This window comes from Lutra lutra, chromosome 13 (assembly GCF_902655055.1).
Source record: "Lutra lutra chromosome 13, mLutLut1.2, whole genome shotgun sequence".
Lineage (NCBI taxonomy): Eukaryota > Metazoa > Chordata > Mammalia > Carnivora > Mustelidae > Lutra > Lutra lutra.
Window position 1 is genome coordinate 83,876,414 of NC_062290.1, and position 22,664 is coordinate 83,899,077.

The 22,664-nt window shown below is 39.9% G+C and overlaps 2 protein-coding genes across 6 annotated transcripts; both read right to left on the minus strand.

The window, feature by feature from the left end:
- Window positions 1-956: 956 nt before the first annotated feature.
- ZBTB6 (zinc finger and BTB domain containing 6) lies at window positions 957-21,668 on the minus strand. Of its 2 annotated transcripts, none has more exons than XM_047699528.1 (2): window positions 21,649-21,668; window positions 957-5,233 (listed from the first exon to the last, which is right to left on the minus strand). In XM_047699528.1, the coding sequence occupies exon 2, from the start codon at window positions 5,222-5,224 to the stop codon at window positions 3,956-3,958; it is 1,269 nt and encodes a 422-aa protein (XP_047555484.1). In that variant the 5' UTR covers window positions 5,225-5,233; window positions 21,649-21,668; the 3' UTR covers window positions 957-3,955. The 2 variants fall into 2 exon arrangements, with proteins under 2 accessions (XP_047555484.1, XP_047555483.1); XM_047699527.1 differs by lacking the exon at window positions 21,649-21,668 and adding an exon at window positions 6,602-6,753.
- ZBTB26 (zinc finger and BTB domain containing 26) lies at window positions 7,695-22,148 on the minus strand. Of its 4 annotated transcripts, none has more exons than XM_047699524.1 (2): window positions 21,615-22,148; window positions 7,695-12,061 (listed from the first exon to the last, which is right to left on the minus strand). In XM_047699524.1, exon 2 carries the CDS (start codon window positions 12,049-12,051, stop codon window positions 10,726-10,728), a length of 1,326 nt encoding a protein of 441 aa, XP_047555480.1. In that variant the 5' UTR covers window positions 12,052-12,061; window positions 21,615-22,148; the 3' UTR covers window positions 7,695-10,725. The 4 variants fall into 4 exon arrangements, with proteins under 4 accessions (XP_047555480.1, XP_047555481.1, XP_047555482.1 ...); XM_047699525.1 differs by having other exon boundaries at window positions 21,649-22,042; XM_047699526.1 differs by having other exon boundaries at window positions 21,653-21,930.
- Between the last annotated feature and the right edge of the window lie 516 nt (window positions 22,149-22,664).

The window sequence follows — 22,664 nt, forward strand, 5'->3', positions numbered from 1 at the left end:
GACACGTTCCCTCAATCCCTCCACATATTTGCCAAACAATCTCCCTATTAAAAAAAAAAAAAAAAGAAAGAAAGAAAGAAAGAAAGAAAGAAAAGCATTTGCTTGGCAGGCACTAACACAGATCTCTTTCTTAAAAAGAAAACTCTTCAGAAGCTGACAAGGATAAAAATTCGATTAATATCTCAATACTTGTTGAAGGATTTTTCACAACAAACTGTAAAGCCTAAATTATATATTTTTTTAAGATGAAGAAGCAGAGAAATAAGGGAATTAGCATTTATAAAGTGCTTACCATGTGCTAGGTCCTGTGTTAGGTAATAAAAATTTCATTTTTACCATTGGTTTTGATTTTATTCACTCATTAAAATAATCCTAAAAGGAAGATACTACACATTCTGTTACTGAGAAACTGAAAAACACAGACTAAGAAAAATGGCCATGAGTTGTAATTAAACTCAAGGCACTTTCCTTTGTGAAACCAGATGTCCAACAAAGGTAGGTATGAAAGTAAATCCACTATGAATTAAAAGACATATGAACAAGTAGTTTATAAACTGTAAAGATATATGTATATATTCATATATATTCAAATATACATATATATAAACACACACATTATTCTACTGGATAGTGTAAATGACAGTCTGCTAAGATTTTTCAAAGGTGGCCTGACCATCACAGTTAAAATTATAATCCCAATTTCCATTCCCTGGCACTCTCTACCCCTGCTTTATTTTCTCCAACTTCGTTTTCAAAATCTGATATACACCGATTTTACTTGTTTACTGTTTTTCTCCTTCCACTACAATACACCTTTCATGAGAGCAGGGATTTTTCTCTGCATACCTAACTTCTAATACTATATTGACTCAGTAAATATTCTTTGACTGAATGAATGACCAGAAGAAATAGTTTCCTTCTTTAAAATTCACAGATGTAGACATAACACAAAGTTCTCCATTCCCATCTCCAGTTTATTGGGTTTTTTTTAATGTAAACATATAGAATAGTTACATCCAAGAAAAAAACAGCAAGAATTTTCTCTTATACCAAAGTAACAATTAACTTTCCAAGACTCTTTATACATAAATGCAGTAAATGAAGAGGCTGAACTCAAACATGTTGCATTTTCCCCCAACATATCAGAAACACAAACAAAAAGTGAATGTTTTAAATGAATAAATTCAACACTTTACTTTGCCATACCTGCATTTTTAAAAAGATTCCATTTTCCTGGAATTGTTTATATACATCATGCAAACAGACACTGTCCTAGGAATGTTCTGAGATCACTCTCTGCTACTGGACAGGAATAAATAAAAATAAATAACAACCATCACTTTCACAAAACAACCCTTCCCCCAAGCAAATATCTCAAAGTGCTTACAAAAAATGTCACAAGAATCTTACAAGGCACACATAAAACTTAAACATATTTCAACCATAATTTTTTCCAAACATCAAGGATAGTAGGTACCAATTCCTAAAAAACCAGTTTATTACTATTCTTTTACCCTTCCCTCCCATCTCTAGCCCTCCCCCAGAAAATTTCATCCTAGGAAGCAAAAATAAGAAAAGTACTTCAAGCACAAACTATTTCTGAAAGGGAAATGTTTTCATAACTACAATCATGGCCAATTATAGATCAAATCGCAAAGAAATTTAAATGCTGCACTATCATGTTCTCCATTGAAGAAAAACACTATTTACTTTAGAAAAATTCTGTCTCCAAAGTAGTACTCAAATAGCAACATTCATAAAGACACAAAACTCTCCTCTCTTGCTTTCCCCTCTTCTGCGTTCTTAGAAACTCAGGAAGATTTAAATATAAAATCATAGATTTTTGGACCTGGAAATGATCTTTCAAGTTACCAAGTCCAAAGTTACTGTTTTACATATTTAAGAAAAACTGGTAGAGAGGTGACCTGTCCAATGTCACTAACAAGTGACATGGCTGGGGGAGGGGGTTATGAAGTTGGTTTTCTTATCAAAGATGAGAGCTGGATTCTTTGAAGTGTCTCCGAGAGTTAAAATTCTACAGAGAATATATTTTTCACGAAAGTATCACAAAAAGGATATTTAACATTTATAACTATCAACATGTGATCAGTCACAAAATTCTTATAAATGGTACAAAGTATATTACATTTTAAAATGTGGAAGGGCTTCAGAACCTAAGTATAGCAGAAATTCTACATAAAGCTGAGGTGAGTAGAGAAATAGAACATCTTGAAAGTAAGATGCATCCAGTCAGGCTCCCTTAACTACTTTGTTCCTGCATTTTAGAGAGTATGATTTGCCAGGCAATAGATTTTAATCTTTGCTTTGACAACAAAAAGTTTTGTGTTATTTGTACACAGGGATAGTAGAGAGAAATGGCTCATAACACAATCAGAATATTACGCTCACAAAAATAACCATACGGTCATGGTTTTGCTTTTGGCACATTTCTGGAAATACAGAATAAAACTCTAGGGATGGTTAGGATTTTTACCAACATGTGGTAAATGAAAATTGCATTAATATAAATGAAAAAAGTTAACAATTAAGAGAACACCAATAGCTAACCATATTTATTTAAACTGTTCATCTAGTGACAGCAAGATAATATATATTGCCAATTCAAAGTAAAAAAGGGAATCAACTGTTGATACACAACATAAATGAATCCAATGGCATTCTGTGTGGTGAAAAAAATCATCTCACAAGGGTACATACTACAAGATCCCCTCATGTCATTCCAGAAAAGGAAAATGATAGCAATAGCAACTGTTACCAGGATTTAAAGATAGGTGGGGGAGTTGATTACAAAGGGGCATCATAATGGAGTTTTTAGGGAGGATGGAATGTTCTGTATCCTGATTGCAGTGGTGGTTGAACAAAATCTACATGTGTTAAAATTCATGAAAATGTAGACCAAAAACAAATGTCAGTGTTAGTTTATGTTAGCTAAAAATTTTAAAAATAAAATGAATTTAAGAGAGGAAACAGTAGAGTATCTTTGGTAAAGTTGCAATTTCTAAAAGAAAATTTTCAGAGGGGTACCTGGGTGGCTCAGTGGGTTAGGCCTCTGCCTTCTGCTCGGGTCATGATCTCAGGGTCCTGGAATCGAGTCCCGCATCAGGCTCTCTGCTCAGCGGGGAGCCTGCTTCCCCCTTCTCTCTGCCTACTTGTGATTTCTCTCTCTGTCAAATAAATAAATAAAATCTTTAAAAAGAGAAGAAAATTTTCAGAGCTTCCTGCCAATGGTATAATTTTATTGGTCATAAAATTATTAAATATAACTGCATGAAATAAAATCAAGAAACTTGGGCTTGATTAATCATTTCTAAAATATGTATACTAACAAATCATGGAAACATTATTTTAAGGAATTTTAGCCCATGTCCAAGGAAATTCTACTACTCCCAAGTGAATCTGAAGTGTGTTCCCTTACAGTTTAAAACAAGTACCTTGGTGCTTTGCTTCAGAATCCAACCAGTTTGTTTAAAAAAATTTTTTTTCACTAGTCCTACAAAGAATTAATAATGGATTACAGCATGTTTTGAAGTCTATTTTCTCTTCCTATTAACCTAATTGATTAAAATTATTATGTGGTTGGGCTTTTACATGTACATCATTTATCTAGAGAGTCAAAATCAGAATTTAGAAATGCTGCTGGATTCTCTGTCACAAGAATCAGGAATATTTAAGAGCGAAATATTATTTCTCTAGATATACCACTGGGACTTACATATACTGTACGAGATAAGACAGCATCCCATTAGCTTTATCGTGTCTCCCACACGTTGGAACTGCTAGTAGAAGTTCAGAAAGAGTAACATGTGTAGGCAGACCAAAATTAAGACCCAAAGAATGGGGGGGCGCGGGGGATGCAATATAACATATGCTGCATTTCTGGAGAAAAACTCGCCTAACTATGATATAAGGATTATATAGCAAGGTGTGGTTCTAATTACAGCAGATTTTGCCTTTTGAGATCATGCCTGGGCAGTTTTTCACTACTGCTTCTGCCATGCACAGAGGTTAAGTGCTTTTTGAGGGCAGATTTGTGCTTGAAATCCATGTCACAACAGTGACATTTGTATGGGCGATCTCCACTGTGTATATTCAAGTGGTCCTGAAGTGTGCTTTTAGCAGTAAATGTCTTCAAGCACACAGTACACTGAAAGGGCCGTATGCCCATGTGCCCTCGAATATGCCGGTTGAGATTTTTCTTCTGCGTAAATGTTTTCCCGCACTGTAGGCACAAGAAGAGCTTGTGCATCTTCAGGTGGCGCAGATAGTTTTCAACGTGAAGAAATCCTCGAGGACACCTGGGGCACTGGTGCCTCAGTGAATAAGCATCCTCCAGATTCTGAATCTCACTCACTGTACCATGATTTCCTTCAGTATTCTCACAAAATAAGCTCTGATCTTGATTCCCAGGAACTTCTGCCACTCTGCTCTCAACCGTAGAATTGATCAGTGAATGCTGTGTTTCAGAGAAATACATGCTTGCTTTTGAAGAGGTACAAGGCTGTGAAAACTGCCCATTTTCTACACCGGCAGTACTAATAGATTCCACGTGGAGGATACAAATTTCATTATCTTTAAAACCAATGTCTACTGAAGATAGCTCTGGTGACTTCACTTCCTTTCTCTCTGATGTCAACTCTACTGTAGACTGCAAAACATTGCTTTCCTCTTCTTTTACGTGAAAATCTATGTTTATAGGACTATCTTCTGAAATTTCTATAATCTCACAGTCTTTATCTGAGTTTTCTTCTTCATTCTTAACATCCAGATCAGAGGATTGACACAGGTCAGTGTGTTGATTATTTTTCATAGAAAGATCAATTTCCAGATACTTTGACAAAGCTTCTGTGCACTTTTCCACAATGTGAACCATCTGCAGGTAACTAGCAGCAGTCAAATATTTCAAAAGCTCTTTCCTTTTAACTTCAAGTGCTCCAGTATAGCATGAGAGCAACAGTTTTCTGCCAACTTCTGCACTCTGCAGGATGGTGATTCTGACATGTTTTGACTGCGTGAGTAAAAACTGATCTCTCATGAAAGTGGAGCAAGCAGCTAAAATCACCTTGTGGCCCTGGAACTCAGTGTCATTGATATAAATGGACACATCACAAAATAAATTCTGCTGTCTCAAGAGATTCATTTTCTGCAAGACTACATCTCCTTGCTGTTCAAACTGGAAGTGCAGAACATCAGATTCAGCAGCCATGGTCACAATCTATGCAAAAGAAAACACAAATGTTGATGTAAAGATAGGGAATGCTTTCCTACACTGTGATGGTAAAAAAGAAGAAAAAAATCCCACACCTGAATTGGGTAAAAGACGATTCAAATTCTAATCTAGGTGCAAAGAGTGAACTCCTATGCCACCATTGCAAAACCGAGAAAATGAAAACACATTTCTTTATGATCTCATGGTCTGTTCTTCGTAATTTTGTTATAGCACCTATTACACTGAGTTGTACTTAATGGTTTCTGTTTTTCTCCTTGGCTAAATTTTAGCCATTTTGTGGTCCAAGTCGCTGCTAATGTCCACTAGTAAGGGGACTTAACGTAGTTTCTCACATTAGAAACCTGAATGTAATGTCCAAATTTCCTATTCTGCATCACTACTGCAGGTCCTCCTTCTGCTCCCTTCGACCTTTGCAAGGTCTTCCAACAGGTCTCCTTTATACCACACTCTCCCATATTCCAACCTACCCTCCTGAGTGCCACCAGAACCAACACCTCTTAAAAATTTTTAAAAAATTTTCTCTTTTCTACTTTATTTTTTAAAGTCTTTTTATTTATTTCAAAGAGGGAGAGAGAGAGAGCGAGAGCGCTAGCAAGAGTGACCACGAGTTGGGGGAGGGGGTAGAGGAAGAGGGAGAAGCAGACCTCTTGCTGAGCAAGGAGCCCAATGTGGGACTCCATCCCAGGCCCTGATATCATGACTTGAGCTAAAGGCAGATGCTTAAGCAACTGAGTCACCCAGGCGTCCCTCTCTTCTACTTTAAATCCTCCATTGCTCTCCTCTACCTCCAGGACAGCCTACCCTTCTTAGCAAATACAAGATCCTTCATTATTTGGTCCTAGCCATCTTTAAGGTTTTATCTTTCCTCAATATATTCTCTTTTTCATCAAAGCTCCTTCGATATTGAGATTTTCACCACTGCCCAGACAAGAAAACCAAACACACGTTTGCACGTTTCCATTAAAATCCTCTTTCAGCCAGTAATTTGGCTCCTTTAAGACCCAAATCAGTTAGGACTTCTGTGACTTCTATCTCCCCAACAGACAGTGAGTTGCTCCCAGAGCACCACGAAAAGGTGCCTGCTTCATCTGAGTTTCTGCCGGGAGCACAGGGGCCGGCGCAGAGCACGCAGAGCGGAGGGGTACTTCTGTTGAACTGATCGGGACCCAAGGTGGCCTGGAAGATCCTGCAGCTCGCCACACACAGGTCTTCCCGAGCTAAGCCTCCCAGGACCACAGGCCCTGTCTGCCAGGTGGTTGCAGCACCAGCGCAGCCTCCCTGCCCGCGCCTGCTGCCTTCTTCCTCCTCCTCTTCCGGCTTCCCACCCTGCCGGTCTCCAACGCGCTCACTCACCGACTCAGAGAGCCAGAGCTCAGCTTCCCGCAGCAGCGGCGGCCCAGGCCGGAAGGTGGACTTCGCTTGGGAGGAAACACATCCGGTGTCAACTAGCTTTACTCCTCTCTGGGGTGGGCTGGGCGTCCCGGAAGGACATCCACAGACATTCTCCCTTCCTCATCCCCCCCACCACCGCCGCCCCGCTCCTAGAATCGCAGAGAGGCACCCGTGTTCCGGCAAATCCCATCTCTCCTGCCCCAGTTTCGGCGAGCGGGCCTTTCCCTTCGTGAGTTCTCTCCAATGTCCGCATCGCAGATGGGTTGTGAGGCTGAAGTACAGCGCGTCTATCGGAACACCCTGAATGGGATCACTGGGAGGCCCTCATGGTTGTCACGGGCCGGGTTCTCTCCTCTCTGGGCCATCTACAACTTAAAATATGACAGAGGAAAGGAGACCACCATAGAAATCGGCATTCGAGATTGCCTAATGACCATCAGGATCTGGTCCCCTACCTCTGGATCTTCACTCATCCATCGCGATGTCACCGTCCCCCGACCCCCTCCCCACACGCCAGTTCTAGGCAAACCCAGACCTTCTATCTGCTCTTTGGGACTGTCTCTTCCCACGTGCCCTATCTCTCCCCCCACTTATCCTTCAGAATCTCGTTCATAAATCCGTCGTCCATGAAGCCATTCTGAATTGCCCTTGAATTAGTGGGCTCCCAGTGGGAGCCTGTGAGCCCTTTGGCTGCCTTCATTGTTGTCATCATACCTGTACTGAAATCTGTGACCCATCTGGGCGGAGGTATTTCGGACAGTGATTTACGACCCGAAGTCTAGCATGGAGTAGACATTAAGTATTTCCTAAATGAAGGAATGTCTGAACTAGTTCTTAAAAGGAGTAGCTCTACCCCCTCAGTTAACAGGTTCTCCTGGAAGTAAGACCCTACTAACAATTTCTAGTTAACCAGATTTGCTTCAGAAGCCATGCTCAGAGCGCTTGATTAATATGTTTTAAACAGTAGGAGTGAAGAAAGCATTCCTTATTCAAATTTAGGCGACTGAAAAGGAAAGCAGGAGGGATAGAGAAAAGAAACCACTGACACCAGAGATTTAATTGTCACACTTTTATTAAGGAAACTTCCCCATAATAAGTGAAGAGGTAGTTCATAGTATGTCTAACATACAACAGATTTAGAACAGCTATTCACCAGCTGAAATAAAATATTCTGGTTTGTTTGTTTAGGACAATATTTTAGAAGTGGTGACATTGGTCACCCTCCATTTATAGATCTTCTAATAAAGAAACTAAAACAAAACCACATCTGATTTACCTCAGAGCCACTTCAGTTTGGAGTTTGTCTTTAAAATTAAATAATAAATAAATAACGGTGACACACGGTAATTTTTTAAAAACCAGACTATGGTAAAGAGAGTTCTTTTTAGTTAGCCTAGGGATCCATAAAATACAAATGCAGAATGACTTAAGGTTTTAAAAAAATCTTCCTCCTCTATAAGAATATGTCTAGTTTTGAAAATCATCTTCCCTTATAAAATGTATTTGATATCAGTTAACTTGACCACTTTGCAATACAATCTAAGAAACATGTATAAACAAAGGAGAAAAGTCAAGTCCCACCAAAATTAAGAAAATGTCTCACAGAAACAGAACACCTCTCCAGCCAAGAAATGGAGGAGACTGTAAATCACTTTAGTGGTTTGCAGTTGCAAAAGGTGGGAACTAGAAGTTTTACTGATTAAAAACCATCAAGATGCTGATTTTAAGTAATCAAAGGAAGCAAGGCATTTTCTTTATTATTCCTAGTTTAAATCACTTTATCTAAGACCACACGAGACCGTTTGAGACCATAAGCTCTGTGATGGCAGGGACCGTTAGCAATCTTACCTTCATATCCTCAGTATCTAGCATAGTGCCTGGCAAAAAATGTGCCCAATAAAGGTTTCTCAACTACTGAATGAACCCAGAAATAGTCTCCAACCAAAGAGACCAATCTTACTTGAACCCATGCCTTTTAGAATTCAAACCAATAACAAAAACGGGATATGAATGTAAGCAAAGAAAGCACTCCAACTTGAAATTTCCCTATGGTGAAATGATGTTCAGAAAAACATCGGCTAACATATTAATGTCTCATCGTTGCATAGACTTGGTACTCTTTGGCTGGATCATATAAAAATCAGAATGCTAGGTAGCATCATTAGACCATAAAAATGAGTGACCTTAGGCATAAGATACCTATTGGTCCTATCACTCAGTTTTATTCTCATTTTAAGTGTTTAACAAAAGGTTGAAATTATAACTCAAATCAGATTCACATGTAAATGCATTAAATTATAACAACTTTAAGAATTCCCTGTGACTATTCAAGTTAAACTTCAGTTTTGGTTTATCTGTACATGCATTCTCATAGCTCAAAAATAAAAACAGAAAATCCTGATGGGAACTAAATAAACACTGCTTCCAGACAAAAATCAGTCACATTTTGATCCTTCTCACATTATTCTTACTCATCCTTTCCCTCCCTGACTACCACCTTCCAAGTCAGTCAATTTCTTGAGAAGAATGTAATATTCACTCTAACCCCCCCCAAAAAACCCACAAAAACACATCCTTCCTATGATGTTTTGTTTGCAAATTCTGGGCTGTCTCAAAAAGCCAACAGGGATTCCCAAAAGTGAAGCACAAACTGGGAGCTTTTTGCTAATGTACTCTTGATCATGTACTGTATCTTTTTAAGCCAAGAGCTAGTGAGAAATAAGAAGACATTAGCTCATTCTTAGTCACTTCTCTACTTCGGCCAACCTTGGCCAGGCCACCTCTTTGAGCTTTGGATACCCCAACTTAAAAAAAAAAAAAGGTGGAGTATATGATTTCTTAAGATTCTCTAAGTACTCTAAGACTCCTATTACCTAAATCTAACTGATGAGTCAAAAGCTACTAAGTCTCAAAATTTTATTTCTGAACTATAACATGTGCTTTAGGAAAAACACAGTTGTGTTTTTGGGGGAAAAATTGTGTTTTTCCATATTGGAAGATCAATTTTGTATTAGTGATCTATCAAACATGGCAAGGTGGGACTGTGTACCTTTATAGGAATATCTGAATGCAAAAACCTGATTGCTCCTCTGTGATCCACTTTTTTCATCCATTTTAGAAACTAGTGTACAGGAAGAAATGAGAATTCAGAGATTACACCAGACAAAACTGTGAAGGCCAAACTCACCTTTCTGATGGCTAGCCCTCTAAAACAAAGTCCGGAGACGGACCCCCAAATAGCCCCTTTTTAGAGAGACCATTATACTTGAGCACATTTTAAGTGTGCCTGGAGCAATCCTGACTTCAAAAGCATCCACTAGTAAATTACATGTTAATTATAAGCATTTGGCTTCTTTCTGGGAAGACCACTTATGTAAGTGCTATTATACAATTGTACTTCTATCCTTTGTTAATTATGCTCCTCATGCTGATCCCTAACTGTCTGTAGGTGTTGCTGAAAAAACTCTACTCTGGTCTATGTGAACCACTCAGTGACATGAAGTTGGGCCATAATACCGTTGAAAAGTACAGAACAACCCAAAATACTTCATAGGCAGCTGCAAGACAAGTACAAATGGTAGGAGGCAGATTCATTATCAGTAGGCAATTAACAGTAGGCAACCAGAAGTTCTATCACATATTCAGGCCAAGAGCAGTATCACCTTGTATCTTAGCCTATTTTTTTGCCAAAGAAAAATACTACTCACTTCTCTTAGCATAGCATCTATTAGTGGACTGTAGGTGATGTTATTAACTTATTGGTACCTTCAGAATGTGCCCAGTGAAAAGCCTAAAATAGTGTCAGTCTAAGACAAAAGTCAATGTTAGGTAGACAAATGGAATACTCCTTGGGAAAGGAAAACAGACAACACGGGATAAATAATTCAAAACACAAAATGGAAGAGGGCAAAAGGAAGGCAAGACCACTCCAGTGGTAAGTTGCCTGGTCTGTTAGTGCTTTGACTCACCCCTACAACCCACACAGAGGATTCGGAGAAGTCAGACTATCAAAATCACTCCTAAAAAGACTCGAGACTATTGCCACATTTTCAGTTCATTCTAAGTTGTGAGCATAAAGCCCTTAATCAATTCACACAAGCACTATCATTTCTTAAGTTCAAGACAGCTTGGGCAAGTTTACCTGCATCCAGGACCTGTGTTGCATCAGGCTGTGGCTGACACCCTTTAGAGTCTGTGACTGTTGTACATGCAAAAGAATCAAAATCCACTGTGAGGTCTTGCACATTTCTTTCATTGGCATTATCAAAGCTGTTTTTGCCATGCAGCTGTTTAAGATGTTTCCTCAAAACTGGCTTATGTGCAAAAACCATGTCACAATAGTTACACTTATGGGGCTTATCTCCACTGTGAAGGTTAAGATGATCCTGTAAGGAACACTTCTGAGAAAAGGTTTTCCCACAGATCTTACACTGGAAAGGTTTAATGCCGGCATGCACACGCATGTGTCGATGAAGGTTGCCTTTCTGAGTAAAAGTCTTGCCGCAGAGTAGACACATAAAGAGTTTGTGCATTTTTAAATGGTTGGCGTAGTTCTCCAGGTGACGAAACACCCTGGTACACTTTGGACACTGGTGATGCCACTGTAGGCCTTTGTCTACACCTCGAATATTAGGCCCAAAGACATCTTTTGAGGCCATGATGATATTATCACTGCCTGCGTAAGAGAGGGCATAATTGTGGAGATGGTTTTGTTCTATTTCACTTACTCTGTTTTCCACAGTTGAATTTATCAGGGAATGCTGGGGCTCTGATGAATGTAAAGCAGTGGGTTCAGAAGAAATAAACTGGTTCTGATCTTTTTTACTTCTAACCTCGGATACATCCCCAATAGATTCTACCTTAACAATCTGAATATCACTGTCCTCCATATCCATACTGTCTTCAGATGGATGAACACAAGGTGAATCCTGCTTTGGGGAGCCTCTGGCATCTCCCTGCTGTTCTTTTGACTGGGGAGAAGCACTCTGCGGTTCACATCCCTCTTTACTATCCATTGGTTGTTTTGGCTTTATAAACTTCCACAAGGCCTGCGTGCACCGCTCTACAATGTGGCTCATCTGAAGAAAACTTGCCGCAGTCAAGTAATTGACCAGTTCCATCTCAGGGAATTCCAGCACACCACTATAACAGGATAAGAGCAATTGTCTCCCCACTTCGGAACTCTGCAATATGGAGATTTTCACCTCTCTGGAATCATTCAGTAAAAACTGGTCTCTTAGGAAGGGGGAACCTGCAGCAAACACAATTTTATGCCCCTGTACCTCAATATCATCTATGAGAACTGTAACATCACAAAATTTATTCTCTTCTCTTAATTTGTTCATTTTTTGTAACATTGAATCTCCATAATTTTCAAACTTGAAGTGAAGGAGATCTGATCTTTCAGACATTTTGGCAGACCTAAAGAACAGAAATGTAAAAAGGATGAATTTAAGAAATTCAAACAATTAAGAAACCTGGATTTTTCCTTCCAAAAACAAATCTGTGTTGACATATCTCTTTGTATGTATCCAAATGAAATTTTCCTTGAAAGAGGAAGCTAGTGTGACAGCTTTCAAAGGCTGTGAAAAATTATTCCATATCAAGTATCAATTGCACCTAAGGAGTAGACTTGTATCACTGTAAATAGTTTGGCATCCATTCAACTTCTTAAGATACTTAATACAAGAACAGTGCTTGCTCTAAGAGCATTTTTTCTACTCCTCAAATGAGAATTCTATAGGGTTTCAAAAACATACTAAAAACATCCCAGCAAGTAGTAAAGTAACGATTTTTTTTTGCATGATACTGTGAACCTGCTTCTTCAAAGGCAAAAAAGAAGAATCTCCCTTTGCTTTCTACTTTAAAGAACTGTAGTGACCTTGCTTGCCCCATTCCTGGGTAAACACTCTTCTATTTAAACTCATGTGCATTTATTCAGACAAGCATTTCTGCAATAAACTGAACATAACAGACTTAAAGGGACAATGTTTAGACAGTGTCAAAGGTACAAGTCTTTATCCTGTGCATTTTGGACAAATCTAAATTCTCAAGCAGCATTTCTTGACATAGAAAGTAAACTAACTATTTTATATAGAAAAACCAGATGAGCCACTTGGTGGGAATCTGAGCAGGAATAAAGTCAATCAAATTAATAGCTTATAGATTCTGTTTTTTTCTTCTTAAGTCCTCTTTATCCATCATTACTCATCAACTGGACTACTAGAACAGGATCATAAATGCTTCTTGGGTTCCAGCTTCTATTTCTTCTAATACAACTTCTACACATGTTAATTTTCAAAAACACTGGATCTGACTAGATCCAACCCTGCCTAAAATCCTTCTGTGACTTCCCATTGTCTCCTGGATGAAGACTAACCTTGGAGTATAAACTGATGAGGTAAACCCAATAATAATTAATCAAGGTAAATAATAATAATTAAGGTAAACATTGAGATAACCATTCAACCACGGATAAGGTGTCTGCCAAACTCTTTGCCTATCTGTCCCTTATATCGCAATTCCTCTGGAGAAAGTTTCTATGTTCTGATTCTATACTCCCTAAATGATTTTCTGATAATTTGGCTTCCCATGTTTCTCTCCAAAGGGAAGGATGAAATGGCTATATGAACATGATAATTCCAGTCCACCAGTCATTGTAAAAATAATAAACTGACACTCTGTTTCTACACCAGTCTTCTGTGAGTGACATCAGTAGGTATATCAGCTCTATCCTTGAAAAACAGCTCTACAATCTTAGCGCATCAATAAATTCACCTTGAACTTTGTGCATTCATCAACTCCATAGTTGAGAGTCACAAGAGACAATCAGCTGTAATTGATCAAATATAGATCCTGAAGATTAATCTTTATAATCTTATTTTCTATAACAGTGACTTACCAAGGCTCATAGAACCCAGCTCCTGAAGCAGAGTCCAGGTCTTACAGTGCTCAGTGCCTGGTGCATGACAGCACTCTATTGACTCCAGGCCTTAGCTCAGTTATTTTTTTTTTTTCTTTCTTTCTTTCTCCCTCCCCTCCTCTCCTCTCCCCTCCCAGCCTTCCTCCCTCTCTTTCTTCTTTTTAAGATTTTATTTCTTGTGTGGGGGGGATCACAGAGGGGGTAGGGAGAAGCAGACTGGCCACTGAGTGGAGTGCCCGATGTAGGGCTTGATCCCAGGACCCTGAGATCATGACCTGAGCCGAAGGTGGACACAACCAAATGAGCCACCCAGGCACCCCAGAACAGTTACTTCTTTAGTTTAGAATACTACTCCTAGTTATTTCTGACTGACTTTCTTTTCCTTCTTTCCTTCCTTCCAAGTACTCTCCACACCAAATGCGGGGCTCATACTCATGACCCCAAGAGCAAGAGTGGGATACTCTCAACTGAGCCAGTCAGGTGCCCCATCACTCCTTTATTTCTTGAGATGCCCCTACCTAATGTCTTAGACTGGAACAGTTGTCTCTACTGGACCCATAGTATAGCACCCCTACAATAACACTCAGAATACTTTATTTAAGTACTTGTTCCTTCTCCTCCAAACTGCAAGCTTCATGACATTAGACGGAAACATCTTCACCTCACTCAATGAGGCTGATGCTGGAAACCTGCATCTTCTACGGCAAAACACTTCCCTTTTGCTTCAAATTCTACTTACTGCAGCCACATTACCGGCCAGACCCTCTTCTGTTCAAACTGCTGTATCTTCCCCTCACCTAATATTGTACTAAACACACAGGAGGTGCTCAGTTTGTGTTTATTGGACCTACAGAATTTGACAGTGGAAGGAAGAAAGAACTGCTACTGAAGATCTGTAAAAGCATTACAAGTCCGAGGCCCTGAGAGCCTAGAAAGGAATGAAAATGGGAATACCGTGTAAGGAAAAATAATAAAATACTTTGAAGAACTTGGTAATTGACTAGATACAGAAAATGAGAGAGAAAAAAAAAAAGGAATGTGTAAAGATTCCAAACTTAAGAGTTCAGCTGAATGGAACTGTCATTGGAAGAAAGGTGAAATGTAGGAAGGAGAACTGGCATGGTTTATTAACAAAAACAGACATACAGAAATTATGAAGCTTTTCCTTTGTATGGCATTCTGAATGCACAGGTAATGAATAATCACAATAAAGATGAGAAAGGAAGGACATACAGAAGCAAATGCTGTATAAGAGAAAAGATGGTGAATATCAAATAAAAAGGAAAAATCTAGGAGATAAAAGAAACATTAATAAAGAAAGCAGCAAAATTATGTAATCACTGGTTAGTTTGAGCAATTACAGTGGCCTCATACATTCATTCTGGCAACAGTGAATGCCCGAATTTATAACCATAAGTTATAAAATTGCCTGTTGCTTCAAGTGGCCAAAAAAAGGGGCATTCTCTTTTTAGAGTTTAGCTTGTCCTGAGTCTACCCTCAGGTCAGTATTTTCTGACACACACCCAACAATGATCATTAATGCCTTCCATCTACAGGATGATAATACTCAGAGTGCATTAGACAACTATCCTCAAGGGTAATTATTCCTTGGAGCTTCAAAGATGAGGAGCTGGAGTACTTCTATCAGTCTCAAGAAACTTAACAGCAGGAGCAGCCCAATAGGTATGTACCCCAGGAAAGTGCTTGCTTTGATTTCTCTGCTATAGTCCAAGAATGTGAGGAAAATTTGTTCTGTTTAAGAAGTTTTGCCTAGTATGTGTCAATATACTCCACTGGCTGCCTTTGATAAACTCTTATTTCTGGACCACACAGTTTATCCCTTTAATTGATTCCTGCCACTAGTTTCTCTTTTCAATACAATATTAGTTATTTGAGGGCAAGGACCAAGTGTTACTTTATACACAACTCATTCAACAAAACCAACAGAATAATTAACTCTTTAATGTCCCCTGTAAAATTATTATTGTGCTATGGTAGAGAGGCCCTTCATTATTATCATATTCTCTTTTGAGTGTCCTGGGAGAAAATTCCTTTCTAGCGTTTGTTACCAAAATAGTTTTGACAAAGTACACCCAAATTTTAAACAATTCTTTTTTTACTTTAAAAAAATGTCAAAATGAAAAGGAATAATTGTGTTTCTTATAAACCGGTTTAATGAAAGAAAAAGGACAGCCAATCTTTACTGAATCCTTGCTAGGTCCAAGGTAAAGTGCTAAGTGCTTTACCTAAATTGACCCACCTAATCCTCAAAATCTCTAGGAGGTAGGTATTATTAGCATCCCCATTTTGCATATGAGGAAGCCCAATCTTGGAGGATATAAATAACTTACTCAACTTATGAGAGGTGGAAAATATTAAGTGTTAGAACTGGAACTTGGGCCCAAGCTACGTGATGCTAAGTCCATGTATGAAACAACAAGACTAGCTGAAGTTCTACCCCGTGAATAATGTTAACTATGTAACTGTTCAGACCTCCCTCCTCATATCCATTCGGCTGTACATTTAATGATTTTCATACTTTTATGTATTGAGTTATGCTTCAACAAAAGGTTTATGTTTAAAAACAGAGTAGGATGTAAGGCCAAATTTGTGTCAAGTCTAGAGGACTTTAACAGTAAGCCTTTTATGTACTAGTCATATTCTTTTTTTTTCTTTTAAAGATTTTATTTATTTGACACAGAGAGAGAGATCACAAGCAGGCAGAAAGGCAGGCAGAGAGAGAGAGAAGCAGGCTCCCCGCTGAGCAGAGAGCCCGATTCGGGGCTCCATCCCAGGACTCTGGGATCATGATCCGAGCCGAAGGCAGAGGCTTACTAGTCGTATTCTTCATTGCAATTATTCCCTTATCCTTGTTTTACCTTCATTTCTCACCTATTTTCACTTTGTTATTTTTCAATCTTTTTTGTATTCATATTTGTATGCTAAGTCTGAATGCCATTTGCAAATAACCATAATTCTAAGTACAGTAGCAGTTATTCATAGGTTTCATAAAAAATCACTCACATAATTCTAGATTATAAAAGAGCTTTGAGTAACTGAAAGTAAAGAACTTAATCAGGTAGAATAGAGACTTGGTCACCACATTCTGTTGATCCCTCAGAATGACTTCCAAATTCTCTCTCTTTGTTCTGTCTGTCTTTGCCATGGTTCAAGCCCTTATCATCTATTGCCTAGATGACTACAATTAAAGCTGAATACTGCCAAGTTTCTTTTAGCAACTTTTTTTTTAAAGATTTTATTTATTTGAGAGAGAGAGTGAGCATGAGCAAGGGGATGAAAGGGTTTTTATATAAATTCTTTGATTTCATACTTTAAAAAAAAAGATTTCATTTATTTGAGAGAGCGAGCAGAGTGAGAGCAAGAGAGAGAGAGAGAGAGAGAGAGAGAGAGCGTGAATGAATGGGGGTGGAGGACCAGAGTGAGGAGAAGCTGACATGGGGCTCGACCCCTGGACACTGGAATCGTGATCTGAGCTGGCAAACTCCCAACTGAGCCACCCAGGTGCCCTGATTTCACACTTGTATCTTTTCCTTTATTTTATTTTATTTTTTTTAAAGATTTTATTTATTTATTTGACAGAGAGAAATCACAAGTAGGCAGAGAGGCAGGCAGAGAGAGAGGAGGAAGCAGGCTCCCTGCTGAGCAGAAAGCCCGATGTGGGGCTTGAACCCAGGACCTGGGATCATGACCTGAGCCGAAGGCAGCGGCTTAACCCACTGAGCCACCCAGGCGCCCCATTCCTTTTTTTATTTTTTTAAAGATTTTATTTATTTATTTGACAAAGAGAGATCACAAGTAGGCAGAGAGGCAGGCAGAGAGAGGGAGAAGCAGGCTCTCCACTGAGCAGGGAGCCCAACAGGGGGCTCCATCCCAGGACTCTGGGATCATGACCAGAGCTGAAGGCAGAAGTTTAAAGGACTGAGCCAGGGTGCCCCTATTAGCAAGCTGTGAATGACCTATTTATCAAACATTGGTGTAATAGGAATATTTTCACTTAAGACCCCTTACTCTTTGTTATATTTATACAGTTCTTTCATAATTATCTCCGTAACAAATGTGCCAACTAATCTGAAAATTCCCCTTGTTCAAACAGGAGTAGCCAAAAAGGATCAGTAGATGTTCTAAGTTGGACAATGTTTACTGCTCTGCTACACGTAGTGAGAAAATATCAAAGTTTCTTTTTCAAATACCTCTAATTATAAGGAAAAATTTTCTATTCCACATAATAAATTCCCAAGCTATATGTCAGTCTTATTTTGTGATCTACCTCATAGAAGTAACCTTATCTTTCAAATTAGCCCTCATAATACCTGGAAATTTTTGTTTCTCACTAACACCATACTCCATTTTTCAAAAAGGTTGCATTACATTACGATCTTTTCTCTATAAACCTCAATCTCTTTCTTCATTTGGGTAACCTTCATGACACTACATTGTCCAAGTTATCAATCTTTTGTTTTGTTTTTACTTTTAACTATAAGTCTAAAGTTCTCTTTCCCAACCATCTTCCACTTACTACTGAAAAAGTTTGGTACTTTTTGATTCTCCTTCCTTCCACTTGAAAAACAGTACTTCTATATGCCTAGCCCCAGAAAATATAAGCTATGTTTCTTACACATAAACTCTACATGTTGTTTGGAAACTTTTTTTTTTTTTTAAGATTTTATTTATTTATTTGTCAGAGAGAGAGGGAGAGAGAGCAAGCACAGGCAGACAGAATGGCAGGCAGAGGCAGAGGGAGAAGCAGGCTCCCTGATGAGCAAGGAGCCTGATGTGGGACTCGATCCCAGGACGCTGGGATCATGACCTGAGCCGAAGGCAGCTGCTTAACCAACTGAGCCACCCAGGCGTCCCTGGAAACTTTTTTTTTCATTTATTGTCTCGATAGCTACATATGTTGATTCTATATATATATCTAGTTCATTCTTTCAAACTGTTGTACAGAAATGGTCAAGTTGCTTAACTACTGACCTCAGCTTTCCATCATTCTTTTGCTTGTTTGCTCTTCAAGGATCCAATAAATTGTGTAAAGGTTAAGTATATCCTTCAAAGCTTAGTCCTTGATTTTTTTGCTGTTTTTTTCAAGGCTTACTCCTCAGAAAGCCCATCTGGTTTCTCAATGTTTTATTTACATTCTCTATTTAAAAAAAAAAAAAAAATCCCTAAATCCCCATCCTTATGGCCAGCCTTAACCAAACTTAACTTTACCTCAGGTTACTCAACAGTACCTGCCCTAGGCTACTATTCTATCACTTGAGATGTGCGATACCTAAACTCCTTCACTGTCTGAAACTCAGTAAGTAAAACCTAAAAATTAATGGAGAATGGCTCTGAGAACAGTGGACATGAAGGCAAGGATACCTGTAGTATGCTATTAGTCTAACAGATCAAGATCGAAATAATGAGGGCTTGAATACTGACAACAATCATATGGATACAGAGAGGAAAACAGATTTGAGAGATATTTCAAAGAACTGATGGACTTGGTGACCAAGGTGGGGTTAAGAAAGGACAGTTTAAGATGACTCCAAGACCTCTGATTTGAATGACTGGATTAATGTGACACAGTGTCACTCATTAGCTAAGGAATATTGGAGGGGATGATCATCCATCTATCTGGTCTTAAAATGATGAGCCAGAGAATCTTACATGACATGATGGGAAAGATTCATTAGCTAGCTGGATAGAGACTGAATTTAATGAGACTTGATTATAGATAGTAAGCGATAGATAAAAGCATGGGATAAATTGACCTAATTGTGAAAGAAAATGACCTAAAGAGGCATTGATTGGAAGAGGATATAAGACAGAGAGAAATAAAAAACAAATATGTAGTATAAACATATACCCATTACTTACCTTCTCAATTAGGATCTCCTTCCAAGCCTTCCATTTTTTAATCAATGAACCTATCTTTTCTTAAAATTTTCCCACTCCTTTCACTACCATATTCAGTCACTGCTTAATGCAGTGGATAAAACTATGGATTCTGGAGCTATACTTCCTAGAAGGAAAATACTGCTCAACCACTTACTAGCTGTGTGACCCTGGGGCAAGTTACTTAACCCCTTCTGTGCTTCATTTTTCCCATCTGTCAAATAGTAATACTTCATAGTGTTGTTATGGGAAATTAAAAATTAAATTAATGTTTAAAAGAGCTTAGAACAGTATCTGGAATGTGCTTGATAAGCTTTTGTTAGGTGAATAAACAAATAAAGCCTGCCAATTTTCTTTGTGAAACACTTCACATGTAGCCTTGTCTCATTCTCATTTAACACCAAACTAGTTGAGGTCTCCATTATTTCATAAGTTACACCTCATCACTCTACTAAAATTGCTTTTTGAAAGGTCTCTAAAGATCTCTCTCTCTCTTTTTTTAAAGTAATCTCTATGCCCAACATGGGGCTTGAACTCATGATCCCAAGATCAAAAGTTGCAAGCTCTACTGACTGAGCCAGCCAGGTGCCCCACTAATGATGTCTTACTACAGAAACACAATCTTTCCCCCCATCCCTCATTCCCCAAATGCTCTGCACAAATTGTCCCATTGGACCCTTCCCAAAATTCCCTTCTCTTGATTCTGGGTCTTCTTGGTTGCTGGAACCCTATACTTTTATACATTATCCCTTGCCTCTGTTTTTGCTATCCCACCAATTAATTCCTCTTTTTGCTTCATAAATGCAAGCATTCCCCCCCAAATATTCCCATCTTTCTCAATACTTCCTTCCTGATGCCAAATATTACCACAGCTTCCACTTCTATGCCAATGACTCAAACTTTTACCTCTAGTCACAACACTGAGGTTAAGCTGCAGATTTGCATTTCCAACTCTATACTGGACAGTTTTATGTGGCTATTCCATTATACCTTTAATTCAACATGTCCAAAAAAATAAATTTGTAATCTACAAGTTTATGGTTTTATTGCTGATATTAGCATCAACATTCTCCAAATGCCAAAGGCCGAAAACCTAGGAAGCAGCTTTGTTACATCCTTCTCCCCCAGCATTCAATTTATTATGGAGTTATCATACCATTCACTTAAGCATACTTCCCTTCTTTCCAGTAACACTGTCATAACTCCATTTCAGGCTTCCTTAACTAGGCTAATTTCATTACTCCTTCAAAAGAATTTCCAGTAACAGCACCTAGACATTAATTGAAGAGTCCGTATCAGCTTAGAGACATTTCTTTTCTATAAGCTGACTTCTAGAACAACATAGCTTTCTACAGTGCAAATCTGCCTATGTAAGTCTCCCACTTAAAACTCTTTTAAAACTACCCAACTCCTTTAGGATTAAACCTTTCACTATCTGGACCTCAGCCTACTTTCCCGGACATGTATCTCCTCCTACACACAAGAGCCCCCTACTTCCTCCTCTTCACTCCTCAGTCATTCCTTCAAAGCTTTGCGAACTGTTCTTTCCGCCTGAAGAGCTCTTCTCCACTTTATCCTCTGCAAGAAGTGTAATTCAGACGTCACCTTCTTTCCTCAGCCTTCCCTGCAACTGCCCATTGGGTAGTTCACACATATATGCCTGATACATAAATCGCAGGAGCAATTATTTGTTTATATCTGGCTCCCAAACTTGACCCTGGAATACTGAAAGGGTATCTTAAGAAGCCCCAGTACCTAGCATAGCGCCAGTAATAGAAAAGATGCTGTGGCCAGCGGCCAATTTGGGGGAAACCCCGGCAAAAGGGTAACCTAGGTCAGCACGCATAGTGAATCCAGCGGGTTGGCACCGAGGCTTTGTCAGGGCCTCAACTCTTGCACTTCCTACAAGATGCCAGAATCAGGCGTCCAAGCCAACTGCTGGGCCCTCGGCTGGGGTCCCAGGAGGAGGTCCCTGGGGCATAGTTAGGCGCCTCATTCCAGAAGCCGGGAAGAAAAAGGGGCGGGGCACAGCGTGGGCCGGGCCAAGGCTTCCTTAAGTCCCACCGGGCCTAGGCCAGCTCCTCGCCCCCATCCCAGAGCGGGTCCCGGCCAATCCAGGGCCCCAAGGGGGCTCCCTCTTGAGAGACCCCGTACCCCTGCCCGGCGCTCCGGCCGCCTCCGCACTTACAGACCCGGGGGAAGGCCACCGTCTGGATCCGGCACCGCCAGGAGCTCCGGCCCCTCGGGGCTCCGGGAAGGGGGAGGGGCAGGGAACCCGAGCCAAAGGGGGACCCAACGGAACCGGAAGGGCAGCCCTCGCCGGACAAAACAACTTCCAGGTCCCTTGGTCCTCTCCACCAATCGGAAGACTCGGAGGGTGACGGGGGCCCGGAGAGGGACCCTGCGCGCGGAGGAAAGGGGGCCGAGTATCCGAGAGTGGTGTTGCGAGAGTCTCGCCGTTGACCCGGAGCTGTGGCGGTTGTTTCGCGTTCCCGGCTCAGGTTCTGCGCGCTTCGCCGCTTTGGAGCCGCTCCTCTGGAGCTGTGCCTCCGCCGCCTGCTGCCGACGTGGGCTTGAAGGGCACCTCCGCACTTAAGCCTTGGTAAGCCCCTCCCGCCTAGGGATGTGGACTCGCGGAGCTGGGGCCCTGAAGGCAGAAGGTGGTGGACTCCTCCCAGCTTTTGGAAGTTGCTGTTTCTCAGAGATCTCTCTCATCCGGGTGGCTTCTGTTAACTTGCGACGTGCTGGCCATTCACAAATCACTCTCGCCTTCCGGAACTGGTCTCTTGAGCTCCAGGACCGCTGCCCAGAAGACATATCCAATTGGTTGTCCCAATCTTAATGTACCTTAATTATCTCAAGTTCGTATGCATTCCTGCTTCATATGGCCTGTAGTCCTTGTATTGGTAAACGGCATCATCCACGCAGTCCTGCCAACCAGAAAACTTTATCATCGTTCTGGAGTCCTTTTCCTTCTCCTTGCCAATGCAGTAGCTCCCTGGGTTCTCTTTTTTTTTTTTTTTTTTTTTTTTTTACCCCCCCTTGGGGAGAGGGGTATTATTGTGGTAAAACAAAGTATTTATAATTTTAATCATTTGTAAATGTGAAGTTCGGTGACATTAAGTACATTCGCACTGATGTGTAATAGTCACCACAGCTGTACCCAACTTCATATTCTTTTGTACGTGGATATCGTTTTTCCAG